Raw genomic sequence first — 12,948 nt, 5'->3', positions numbered from 1 at the left:
CATCCTCACCTACAGCTTCCGTCACCCCCTCAACGTGTCCCGGCTCTACAAGAACCGCGCCACGTTCAACGAGTCCAACCTGTCGTTGCAGTTGGTGCTGCAGCACGGGGACAGCCGCCTGTACCGCCTCAGGGCCCAGGAGGAGGCCACGGCCTGGTTCTATCTGCACGTTGTGGGTGAGTGGTGGGTACCACGGCCAGCCCTCCTCCGTGCCTGGGAGCCGGGATTGCCATGGCTTTGAGCGCTGATGCTGCCTCTGCCTCTCCCAGAACCACTGTCCCCGCCACAAATTGTGGGCAACTCCTTGGTGAAGGCAGGAGGCAACACCGAACTGGTTTGCAGTGTGGTGCACGGGATGGCAGACGCCTACTGGTGGAAGAAAAATGGGCAGCTGCTCATGGGAAGTGAGCGCATCCAGTTTGTGGAGAACAGCACGCTCTTCATCCTGCGGGTGTCCATCAGCGACAGCGGCTACTACACCTGCGTGGTGAGCAACGCCGTGAGCCAGAACGAGACCTCCTTCCTGCTCAAGGTCCACCGTGAGTGCATTCCTTCCCCTGCCCGGGGAAAAAACGGGGACAGCCCCAGAAAAGGGATTCTCTCTCCCTGCCTGTGCTGAGCAGGCAGGTTTGCTGGGAGGCTGTGGGTGGGTTAAATTCAGGTTAAATTTGCTCTGGTGCAGAGGCTCTGTGTTGTCCCCTTTGCAGACTCTACCAACGTGGTGCTGCCTGTGGTCATGACCTGTGTCATCATCGGCTTGATTGCAGGTGGGTGCTGGGGTGGGCAGGTGGGTGCTGAGGTGACTCTGCCCAGTTTCTGGCTGGTGGGTGCTGTGGCCACCAGAGGTGGGTGAAAGGGTCCCACGTGGCACATCCCTGCCAGGACCTGGCTCTCCCACCCTGGCATCCCGTGGGCAGGGGCTGGGTTTTGTCACAGCTGCTGTTTCCAGCAGGGTGTCCCCAGTCCAAGGAGGTCATGCTGAGCCATTGATGATGATGGTGGTGGGGCTCTGAGCAGCCTGGGCTAGTGGAAGTTCTTCCTGCCCATGGCAGGGGTTGGAACTGGATGGGCTTTGAAGGTCCCTCCAACCCAAACAGTTCTGGGATTTTCTGATGCTGCTGCTTTATCCCCAGGTGTCTTTGTCTGGTACCAGAGAAGGGAGAAGGAAAACTCATGTGACAACTGTTGGTAAGATGCCTTCAGCCCCCTCTTGGGGTGGCCCCCTTGCTCCAGCCAAAATTTTCTCTCTACCAGCCCAAACTTATCCTTGGCTGGATCCAAGTGAGCTGGAGAAGTAGGCGAGCTCAGGGCGCTATTCCAGCCTCTCTAGTAAGAGGCTGCTCTCCCACCCTGGAGGCTCAAAGGGTTTGCTGTCCCCTGTATTTAATCCCCACTCTGGAAATATTCCTGATTCCTCCACCCAGAGCCTGACACTCCTGGTTACCTTAGCTCTGAATAATGGGTGGGCTTTTGAATACTCCGGAGGTTTCTGGGAAGTGAGTGATTCTCAAGATTTTCTCAGAAATCACTCCCTCTCTGTGACCACAAACACACTCAGGCTGTTCACTGGAGCTTCCTGGAGGGTGAGGGTAAGGATGGAGAGGATAAGGATGGAAAACCCATCCCATGAGGCGGTGGGTTACGAACAAGGAGCTCTCAGGTGTCTTGTGCTGCCAGAACCCAGGGAACTCCAGACAGATAAATTGGCCAGGGTGGCTCCTGGAATCTGGAGTAGGACAGAAGTCCAGACCTCCTGGTGCTGCCACTGCCACTGTGGGACGCTGAGCTGGCTGAGGCCCTGCAGGGGTCCAGGTGCCCAGGACATGGCTCACTTGAGGCCCTCTCTCCTTGCAGGTAGAGCTGGGTCAGCCCTGCTGTTGCCCTTCCCTGGTGACCCTGCTGATGGGTGCTGCTGGGAGTGCCAGGTATCCCAGCCCATTCCAGCCTCTCCTGGGCTCACTCGTGAAATGTTCAAGCTGCCAGAACCTGCAAATATTTTCTTGGAAAACACTGGTTTGGCCTATTTCTATGTTGTCCTGATCTTCCTGTTGTGCATCCCTGGGGAGAGGGATGTACTTGCTCCCTCCCTCCATCCTTCCTGGCTTCCTCCAGAGGCCTCGATGGGCTCTTGGCTCTGGAAAGAGCCACTGTCCCCGCTGGGCAAATCCACAGTCCTGGGGCTGCTGGGAGGTGCCACAGTGCCAGCCCTGCCTCCCCGGGGCCTCCCGGTGTCCTGCTGTGCCAGGGATTTGCCAGGGGGCTCAGGGGCTGAGGCTCTGGGCATCCTGCTCCGTGTGACCCTTGGAGGGAGGAGAAAGGGCAGGATTGTGCTGGGTGTGCAGCTGGAGGGAGCAGAGGCAGCGGGATCTGGCAGGGAATGGGGGAGCAGCAAAGGAGTTCAGCTCCTGAAAGCAGATCCCAAGGAAATCCCTGCAGCTGGCTGAGGTGGGGATGCTCCTGAGCCCATCTCTTCCAGCCCTGGGCTCTGCAGGACCTGGGGATATCCCTGGGGACATCCTCTCCTCTTCCCAGTGCCAGTGCTGGTGCCAGCTTGTCCTTCCCATTTGCTGCTCCTGTGGGTGACATCAGCCTTGGCCTGGCTAGATGCAGGGAGCCTGCTGCTGTCCCCTGCTGTCCTGTCCCTCCCCGTGCTGCCACTGCAGGGCTCTCCTGGGCTTTGCTGTGGAGGGGATGTTACTCCTTCAGCTGAGCCTGGAGGCAGAGCAGGCATCCCCAGCCTAGAGAGACCTGATGCTTTCCCAGGTGCTGGACCCCACTGTTGGTCACCCTGGGACATTTGCACCTCCTTTTAATCTGAGGGGGAAATCCCAGGTCCAGGGCCCTCCCTGAGCCAGTCCCCAGCACCTCTGGAGCAGGCTGGGGACCTGTCAAAAGCAAACTGGAAGATTCTGGGAGAGATCACTGGGAGATCAGGGGCTGTTAGCAAGGGGCCATCTCAGCCTTGGGTTTTGTGGAGCCTTTAAAGGAAGCAGAGGAGTTTGGGTGGAATAAATGAGATTCCAGCCCTGTTGGAAGCTGCAGGGCAGATTGTCATGTTCTCTGTTGCACTTGAGGGTGTAAAACGTAGCCACACGTTTTACAAGAAATACTTCTCTAAATGTTTTGGGGAGTTGTCTGTGAATGGTTTTGGAGACTTTGTGTTTTGTTGATGTCTGTTGCTGCTAATAAAGAGTGTGTGTTATCCCAGAGGGTATTGCTGTGATGTTTGGGGTGGGAAATGCCCCCTTGGGGTAGCTGGAGCCTGGGGTAGCAGTGGGGTAGGAATCGGCCCCTGGTGGGACGTGGCTGGTGGCAGACCTGGGAATGCTGGATTTGTCCCGGTGTCCGGCTCTGGGAGATGATCCCTCCCTCTTGAGGACATCATTTTCTCCCCTCGTGGGGTTCCTGCATCCCCATCCCCTCCCTCACCTGCTCCTGTGGCAATGACAGCCTGAGGGACTCAGCTGGGGTTAAGAACAGCCCAACAACTCTGCTCCAAATCTGGGTGAGGGTATTTTTAACCTGGCCCCGTTCCCTGAGTCATGGGAGCCTGGCAGCTGCCCTGGCAGTGCCTGGGGAGGAGCTGCCTTGAAGGAGCTGGGTCAGGGCTGCCCCAGGGGGGCTTTCCAGGGAGGTTTGGGGTTCATCTGGGGGCCTTTGGGTGCAGGGCTGTGCTCAGAGCTGTTTGTGGTTGGGAAAGGCTCCCTTGGGCTGCAGGAAAGAGCTCAGTGCATTGTGACAGCCGGGACAAACAGCCCCTGGCACAGGCTGAGTACGATTTACGGGGTAAATAAATCCCAGAGAGTGTCAGACGCCTTGGGATGGACCTGAGGAAGAGCTGTTGACAGCATCCACCTCCTCCCACCCTGGTTTTTGTGCCTCATGTCCTTCCTCCGCCTTTACTACTGGTAAAGCCAGAATCTATTTCAGGTTACTACAGGGTTACTCCCAGAAAAGTATTTCATGCTACTCCCAGGTATATCTTACACAAATAGCTCTAAATTGTTGTAAACATTAAATAAAGATAAACCAGTGAGAGACTCCTGCAGCTGCTGCTAAAGGGGCTTCTCTACTTCAGGCTTTGGTTTTCTGCAGAAAGAAAGGGGGAAATATGCATTTCATCTCCCCTGGGTCTGATTTATTATTAAAAAAGGCAGAATCAGGTTAATTTCGTGGACATTTATTATGAAGATGACGGAGGAACCAAAACTGAGACTCCTGAACGCACTAAACCTGGGGGAAGGCTTGGGCTGGCTTAGCGAAGTGAGAGACACCCACATGGATCTCAGCAGGGAATGGTGTCCTTGGTGCCTGGCTGAGACATTTCGAAGGACCTGGAAGGAAGAGGAGGAGGGGCATGTTGAGCATCAAAATTGTTCCCTGGCAGGGTGGGCAGGCCTGGCACAGGGTGCCCAGAGCAGCTGGGGCTGCCCCTGGATCCCTGGCAGTGCCCAAGGCCAGGCTGGACAGGGCTTGGAGCATCCTGGGACAGTGGAAGTTGTCCCTGCCCATGGCAGGCGTGGCACTGGATAATCTTAGAATTCCCTTTCCACCTACACCATTCTGTTAATCCATGAATCCAGGAGGAATGAAGTCTTAAAACCTTCAGGTTGAGGCCATAAAGGGGAGTTTTGAGTGGGCTCTCAAGTGCTTTGCTGGATGGGGACCCCACCAGAGCCTCCCCCTGAACCCAGCAAGAACCTAGGGGCTAGAGGGCAGTGCTGGGCTGGATCTTCCTTGGGCTCTGGGCCTTAAACACAGGATAGTTTCCATATCCCGCTTCTTTTGCTTCAAGATGTGCAAATTCATGTGGGAAATAGGAATTTATGTGAAAAATAGGAACAAAGGACCTACCTGGCTTTGTCCATCCAACAGACATCACAGTCCTTGCTCCAGCCCTGCGTCGTTTGATGCGCAAAAGACAAATCTGTCCCCAGATCAGGAGAAGGTGTGAGAGGCACCAAGGATGGGGTGTTGTGTTTGGGATACAGTCCCTGGGGGTTGTTTGGGATGCAGTCCCTGGGGTGTTGTGTTTGGGATACAGTCCCTGGGATACTGTGTTTGGGATACAGTCCTGGGGTGTTGTATTTGGGATACAGTCCCTGGGGTGTTGTATTTGGGATACAGTCCCTGGGATGCTGTATTTGGGATACAGTCCCTGGGATGCTGTATTTGGGGTACAGTCCCTGGGGCTTCCCAGGGGAGGGAAACAGCGGGAACCATTAAACACGGAGGCTTCACAAAAGTTGAATATCCCACTTTTAAACAATTCCTATGGCTGCTGGGTGGCGTGGGGACCCCGAGGCGTTGGGAAGGGCTGGAGGGGGAAGGAGGAGCAGACTTACAGCAGAGGCCAATGGCGAGGAGCGGGAGGGCTGTCACGGCCGCTGCGGTGCACACCAGGATGGTCACGTCCATGAACTCCGTGCATCCTTCTTCTGCCGCCGGAGAGAACAGCAGGGGCAGGGAAAGGAGGAAGGCAGGTTGCCACCATGAAAGCACAAACACATAAAAGATAGAAAATAAAATAAGTGGACGATGTTGAAACCGGATTTTGCTCCCGCCAAGATTTCACTTCCCCGAATCTCCTGGTTTGTTGGGTTTGTTTTTGGAGGTCCAACAGCTGAATTGAAGGGATGTGGGGATTTCACGAGCTGTGTTCTTGGAGGATCTCTGCTCACCGTGGCGGTGGTAGATACTTTTGATGAGGAAGGTGCTGCTCAGCACCACGGCCACCACGGCCCCTGGCGCGGAGTAGCCCATGGTGCGCTGTGCTGCAGAGGTGCACAGGAAAGAGAGATGTGGGTCAGTGCTCAGAGGTGTGGGTGCAGGGCTGGCCTCACCCAGGCACCGGCAAGGGATCCACCAGCCTGAGTCAGCACAGGAGTTCTCATTTTAAAATGTTAGGGATGATGTTTTGGACAGAATAACCTCCCTGTGGACCAGTTTGGTGCATCCTTGGTGGGACCGCTCACCCTTTTTGCTCTTCAGATGGCTGAAATGTGTAGGCTGGAAAATCACGGTGGTGGCACCCAGAAAGTTCACCACACTGAGGTAGCTCAGGGTGATCTCAGGCAGTATGACAGCCAAAGAAGGGCCTGAAAGACAACGGGACAAGGCGGAGACCCCAATGTTCCATTGCCCACCCCCTTCAACACATGGGCATTATATTGCTTCCCCATCCTCCTCTGACTTCCAGACTTTCCTTGCAGCCTCTCCATTCTCTCATCATTTTACTGCCCTGCTGGGACTCATCCTGGGAAAGGGCTCTGGGAAAAGGGGAATAACTGTATTAATTGTCCCGGGGGTGTGTGTAATGCACGTGGTGGTCCAGGCTCCCCCAGACCTGGAGATCACACATGGAGATCACAAATGGAGAGCACACATGGATCATGTGTTGCTCTGGACAGGTCTGTCCCCCACATTCCATGGCATGACTCCCCTGTTCCTCACTGCCTTCCTCTCTGGGCCCCACTGGACTCTGCATCTCCCATGGGGTCTGTCCCCCCTCCCTCCAAACCTCCCCACAGCCCCCTCTGACCTTCCTCCCACATCCAGAGGACGCCAGCGGTGCCATCCAGGATGCAGGCGATGCACACCAGCCCGCAGGTGTAGGAGCTGAGCCACCTCCAGAGCTCCCCCCCTAAAAACCCAGAGCAGAGGGGGATGACTGCTGTGAGCCCTGGGAATCCCGTGTGAGCATCACCCCTTCCTCATGGTGGGCTGCAGCCCATCCCCACCCAGATGCTGTAGGATATCCCAGGATCTGGGGGTTCCCAGAGCAAAGCTCTTTGCTCTCCCCCACCAGACAAGGGAAATGGGGTCCCACTCCCCCCAGCTCACTTATCCTGAGCTTTTCAGACTGGCAGACAGGAATAATTAATCCCCACGCTGAGACAACAGCGAAGACCACAGCGATCACTGCAATCCTCAGGGTGTGCTTCAAGCGACGGGAGAGACCTGGAAAAGAGCAACCCCGAGGGGCAGGAGATGGGACATCAGCAGGACCAGCCCCCTGGTTGGCTCTGGTGGCCACAGGGGTCCTCCATTCCATTTATTTGATTTCATTTATTTGCCAGCTGGTGGCCAAATACACTCCATGCAATGTCCAGCCTGGGGTGGGTGCTGCCCACAGGCTTCCTGGCCACCCTCCTGCCCGTGTCCTGCTCAGCATCACCTTGGCCAAGGGCCATCGTTTTGGACCTTCCCCAAGAGGGAACGACCAGTCTCCTGCAAGGACTGTGCCTTGGTGGGATCAGAGGCTGGGAATTGCTGCTGATCATCCCAAGATGGGCAGGTCCTGGCAGCAGCATGTGGACACCGCCTCCTGGGGAGGGCGGCCACACCGCGGGAATGGAGTCTGAGGGACTGGATGGAACCTCTGAGACATCCCCAGGGAAGGGTGGAGGGCAGGAGGAGCAGAGGGTGGTGAGACCTTCAATGGTGACCTCCAGGGAGGTTTCTTGCCAGCTGATCCTGTTGCTGGCATTGCAGGAATAGGAGCCGCAGTCCGACTTCTTGGCTGGCCTCAGGTACAGAACACTGTGGCTGCTGGACAGCTGGGAAACTCTGTCTGGGAGAAGGGGCTGCCCATCCTTCTTCCAGGTGATGGTGTCCACTCTGCCGTCTGCCACCTCACAGATAACCTGGCCAGTGGCCCGAGCCAGGAGACTGCTGGTCCGGAGCTGAGGGCGGGACACAGGCTCTGGAAAGGGAACAGAGACCCCAGCACTTCTCTCAGACATAGAATCACAAAATAATTTGGGTGGGAAGGGACCTTAAAGCTCATCCCATTCCACCCCTGCCATGGCAGGGACACCTTCCACTATCCCAGGATGCTCCAAGCCTTGTCCATCCCGGCCTTGGGCACTTCCAGGGATCCAGGGGCAGCCACAGCTGCTCTGGGGATCTGTGCCAGTGAATGTGACCCGGAGCATCCCTGGTGGGCCCTTGGGCTGCAATTGCCACCACAGCATCGGCCACAGCATGGTCACAGGTGCCTTTCCCTTGGGAAGGCCGTTCTGCTGCTGTGCTTTCCAGGACTGGTTTTTTTTCCCAGTTGAATCACTGCTTTAATGGATGTGGGCACTTTGTAAGTATGGAGCACTTTGAAATGCATCAGAAAATGAGAAAATAGCAGAGAAGGCAGCAGATCCCACTCGGATTGTGTGTGGTTGGAAGGAGAGGTGGGTGGTGAAGGGCTGTGGTGGCATTATGGCCATGGCGTGGTTGGTGAGATAAGCCAGAGCAAATGAAGGGAATTGCTGGCAGCAGTGCTGAGGAGGGACTTGTGGGCTGTCTCAAGTGCCTCTTCTCTCTGTGGTGGCAGCTGGCGCCTGCAGAGGGCAAACAGGACAGCCTGGCCTTGAGGGGTGGTGGCTTCTCCAGAAACCTCAGCTCCATTGGCTCTGCCAGGTGTCCCCTGGCAAAGTGCTGGGGGAGGGATCCTGCAGGTGGCAGAGTCACAGCAACCCACCAGTCCGTCTGTTATCCCTCTGCTTCCTCCACCACCCCCCAGTTCCTCCATCCTCACACCTGTCCCTGCATCAGCCCCATCACCCTTCCAGTCCCTCCATCATCCTACCAGTCACTCTGCCATCCCTTTATCCTCCCACCAGTCTCTCCATCCCTGCATTGAAGTGTGGGAAACAAGGGATGGAATTGCCCTTCCAGGATGGAGCTTGTCCCTCTGTCCCAGCCAGGCCCTTGGAAGGTCTCACTGGGCAGCACAACCAGATTTGTTCCCCTAGGACAGGTTGGGAACCTCTTTCCAAGATCTCTTGCTGCTGTCTCCACACATGACAGGCGCAAACAAGCTCAGGACAGGCCCGTCAGCCTTTGCTCAAATCCCCTCTCCAACCCCTTTGCCCTGGCTCTTGGTCCATGGACAGACAGATTCTGCTTGGATCCATCGCCCCGCTCCTCCCTCCCACACCCGCCACTCACGGAGCACTTCCAGCTGGATTTCCTGGCTCTTCCCATCTCCTGTGTTGACAGTCACTCTGTAGGTGCCACTGTCACTTTCCTGGGCATCCTGCAGCAGCAGAGATCCATTGGATGGATGGAAAATGGCTCGTCCTGCGTAGGGGGCGTGGATGGCTGAGGCGTGGGCCCCCCCCCGGTGCTGCACGATGGGCTGGGGGCCAGTGCCATTGAGGAATTCCCAGCACATGGAATTGCTGTGGGTGGTGTTGTCTGGCCCAGGGAGCAGCACCGAGGATCCCACAGCAGTGGCTCTGTGGACAGCTCCCAGAGCTGGAGGGAACGACACCAGCAGCCCTGGAGGGAAGAGAGGGGCTGGGAACAACTGCTCTGGGGAAAAGTGTCTCTGCCCATGGCAGAGGAGGGGAATGAGCCTCTCCGACCTGAGTTGTTGTTGTACTGACCTAATTTTCACGTCTCATTCCCAATTCAGAGAACCCTGAAAGGTTTGGGTTGGAAGGGAGCTCCAAGCCCTTCTCATTCCAGCTCTGCCATCTGCAGGGACATCTTCCACTAGACCAGGCTGCTCCAAGCCCTGTTCAGCCTGCCTTTGAACACTTCCAGGAATGGGACAGCCACAAAATTCCTGGTCTTGTTTGGGGCTGAAGGTATCCATGTGCCCTGCACAGTGCAGGATTTCTGCCCAAAATTTCTGGGCTTGTCACAACTTGGGCTCTGAAAGGTGCTCAAGGACTTAGGGAGGAGCTGCTGTGGGAAGGTCACAGCTGCCAGACCCCCATCCCCAGTACAGAGGATTCCAGGAGAGAGGAGAGGCAGGGGAGGCTCCCCAGCCCCTGTGGCTCCAGAGCTGGGCAGAGGCCAGGGATCCTCAGAGGCTGTGTTTGCTCTCGGCCCTGTCTCAGCCTGCCCTGATAAGCACCTGTTCACCTGCATTCCCCCTGCACCTGCCAGGCAAACTGCCCTGGAAACTCCTGCTGCTCCCACTGCGGATGGTGCAGCGCAGGTGGGAGGGAAAAGAAGTGTGACAATCCAGGTACAGTCAAGTTCATCAGGTGATTTTAATTTCTCACTCTTATAACCTTGAAAGGCAGCTGTTTGCATGCCCTCCTGCCCCCCCAAACTGTAGATGTGGAGGAAGAAAATACAATTTAATGATTAAAAATTCTTATTCTCTGAAAAATTTCCTTTTTCTGCAGAGAAAACACTATTTACAGAGAACAGAACAATGAGCTGAAGGAAAGAGGAAAACACTCCATCTTTTGCAGCTGCAATGGCCAAAACTCATCCTACAGACGCTGAGAGCTCACTGACATCATCCCAAAATCAAGCTGTAGGGTAATGGGCTTCCTTTCTATTTTAGATGTCCTGAAAATCTTTGTGCATTTGGATCTAGCACAGGTTGCCCAGAGCAGGTGTGGCTGCCCCATTCCTGGAAGTGTTCAAGGCCAAGCTGGATGGGGCTTGGAGCAACCTGGGGATGGAATGGGAGGAACTTCAAGGTTCTTTTCAACCCAAACCCTCCTGTTATTCCATGGCTTGTGTTTCAAAGCAGCCAGTGACTACTTAAAGGAGCACAGTGAAAATGCTCATACGAGTTTAACAGAAATAAAATTTGTGGTTTTAAAAAATCACATATTTTTACATATCTATTTTTAACACAAACACAGATATTAATATATATATACTGATATTTATATACTGATATTTATGTGTGAGTACATCTGTCAGCCCCACTATAAATCTGGCTGCAGCAGACTTTTATCCCCGGAGCTGTGCGTGACTCTTCCACCACCTCTCTCCTTGGGCAAACACGCCTTTGCCTTCCAGGTTAAACATTTTACCCACCTAAAACGCCCGGCCCGGAGCCCCCCACGCTCGGCTCCAAAGGGCTGTGGAAGAGGCGAGGAGCCCAGCCCAGCGCAGCCCGGGCTCTCCTTACCTGCGAGGAGCACCGCGGTGGTGCCCAGCAGCTCCGCGGGACGGCACAGCAGCATCTGCCCAGGGAAATCAGCCCCGGAGAGCCCCGATTTCAGAAATCCCCTCACAATTCCGGCTGTGCTGAGAGCAGCAGCTGAGGCGGTACGGTGGGTTTGCAGCCCGGGATGGATTCCCGCCGCCCCTGTCCCCGCTCCTGCCCCCGCTCCCCCGGGACAAGGAGCTGCCCGCGGTCGGCACCGCGCTGCATCCATCGGCGGCTCCCGGCTCTGCCGGCACGGGCAGGGGGTCCCACAGGAATGGAAATTACAGGGGCCAGCCCAGGTCATTTTCATCCCTATCCCGTTCCCAGAGCCTGCAGCAGAGCTGGAGCTCGCCCCCAGCCCGGTTCTGAGGGGAGCAGGCCTTCGGTCTGGCTCTAAAACACCTGTGAGCAGCTTTTCCCTCCACCCTTTGAGGTGTGCTGGGATCATCTACATCCCACAGGCTTTCTGCAAAGGGAATTTCAGTTTACAGGAGGGATACTCCTGGTATCAGGACCCAGGGACCTCATTTTGTTACATCTATATCAAAATATTGGAATCCCAGACCAGTTTGGGTTGGGAAGGACCTTAAAATCCACCTTGTTCTACCCTCCAGCCACGGGAAGAGATCCCTTCTACCGGACCAGGCTGCTCCAAGCCCCAAATGAGGAGGGAAGCTAAAAATGGAAACACTTTTCAGCTGGGCTGGAAGCAGCTTCCCCCGGTTTTATTCGAGTCTTGTGAGGGACAGGAGGCTCTGGTGGCACCAGAGGGGGACCAAGGGGGATGCACTGAAAGCTGCACCTGCCCAGTCCTGAGAGCTGGGAGTGAGCAGAGGGCTCTGCAGTGCACCGGGGGGAAATGGGAAGCTCTGGGAGATACTGGAGGGAAATTCATGTGGCCAGCAGGTGAATGGGGAGGGTTTGGTTTCACTGCAGGGCTGAGGACTCTGGGGAGCCCCAAAGGATGGAGGAGGGGCTGAACTGCAGAGCCAAGAGGAAAGGGAGCGGTTCCAAAGGAGCAACTGGGGTCTCTGTGGGACAAGCCAGCAAACAGGGATGGGAGTGGAGCCAGCTGCAGCCAGCTCGGGGTGCGGGACGGACACACTGGGGCACGGGGCGAGGGACAGACGGCCCCAGCGGCAAAGGGGACCCAGCCGGGGCCCTGGAATGTGCGGATGGGAACGGAGGATCCCGGGATACCCGGCAGCAACACCCTCCAGCCTCTCTCCGGGTTCCCTCCGCGGCGCTGGCCTCACCCGCCTTCAGACCAGCACCCGCAGGTCCCCCAGATCGAGATCTCCAATTCTCTCACATCATCCCCGCCCTCTGATCCACCCTTTGGTACGGCGGGCACTACATCCCGCAGCTCCTAAAAAACGTTCACAGCCACAGAGGCTCTGAACAGCAATTCCCGGGCTTCTCCAGAGGGATGGAGGGAGAGCAGCAGCACGAACTGCAGCGGCACCGCCGCGGGCCCCGAGCCCGCCCGGGATGGGACTCGTGGCTTTTTGAAACACGAATTTCTGGCATCTTGTGCCATCGTGCGGCCGGTGAAAGGCCCGTGCAGCGGCACGGGGCGCGGGGATGCGGGAGGGGGTGCGGGATGCCGGGGCTGCCTCAGCCCAGCCCGAGGGTCCCGCTCGCTGTCCCCGCCGCTGGAGGAGGGTGACTTCCAGCAGGGAAAGCTCAGACACTGCGAGCAGAACCTTTTGTTCTTTCCTTGGCGGTGGAAGGGAGCGGCTTTGTCCCCTTCCAGAACTGGAGGTGGAAGAGGAGAGATTCTCTTTCTTTTGCTGGGCTCACTCCACAGTCTCCCCACTGCCGCCACCTGGCCACGCCACTGCCACCTCTCACCTTTGTCCCAGGGGCCTGGTGACACTTTTTGATGGCAAATACCCTTTCTGTGGGCAAACCATTCTCATTTTATACAATCTTTTATTAATATCATTGTGATTATTGCGATTTCTTCAGTAAATTGTGACTCCAACTCAGAACTTACAGTGTTTTTCTTCCACTATGGAAAGGGGTTGGCTGGAGGGGGCTTA

At 56.3% G+C, this 12,948-nt stretch overlaps 1 protein-coding gene across 1 annotated transcript in view; it reads left to right on the top strand.

Moving 5' to 3' along the window:
* LOC115948747 (HEPACAM family member 2-like) overlaps window positions 1-3,207 on the top strand; it is a 5,145-nt gene extending 1,938 nt beyond the window's left edge. The window contains exons 2-6 of the mRNA XM_031063437.1: window positions 16-176; window positions 270-539; window positions 708-767; window positions 1,134-1,188; window positions 1,855-3,207. Coding sequence (XP_030919297.1) covers window positions 16-176; window positions 270-539; window positions 708-767; window positions 1,134-1,188; window positions 1,855-1,858 — 550 coding nt within the window. The 3' untranslated portion in view covers window positions 1,859-3,207. The remainder of the gene's footprint in view (window positions 1-15; window positions 177-269; window positions 540-707; window positions 768-1,133; window positions 1,189-1,854) is intronic.
* Window positions 3,208-12,948: the final 9,741 nt, after the last annotated feature.

Source organism: Geospiza fortis, unplaced genomic scaffold (genome assembly GCF_000277835.1).
Source record: "Geospiza fortis unplaced genomic scaffold, GeoFor_1.0 scaffold412, whole genome shotgun sequence".
NCBI lineage: Eukaryota > Metazoa > Chordata > Aves > Passeriformes > Thraupidae > Geospiza > Geospiza fortis.
The sequence above is the reverse complement of the archived record's forward strand: the minus strand, read 5'-3'. Positions and strand labels throughout refer to the sequence as shown.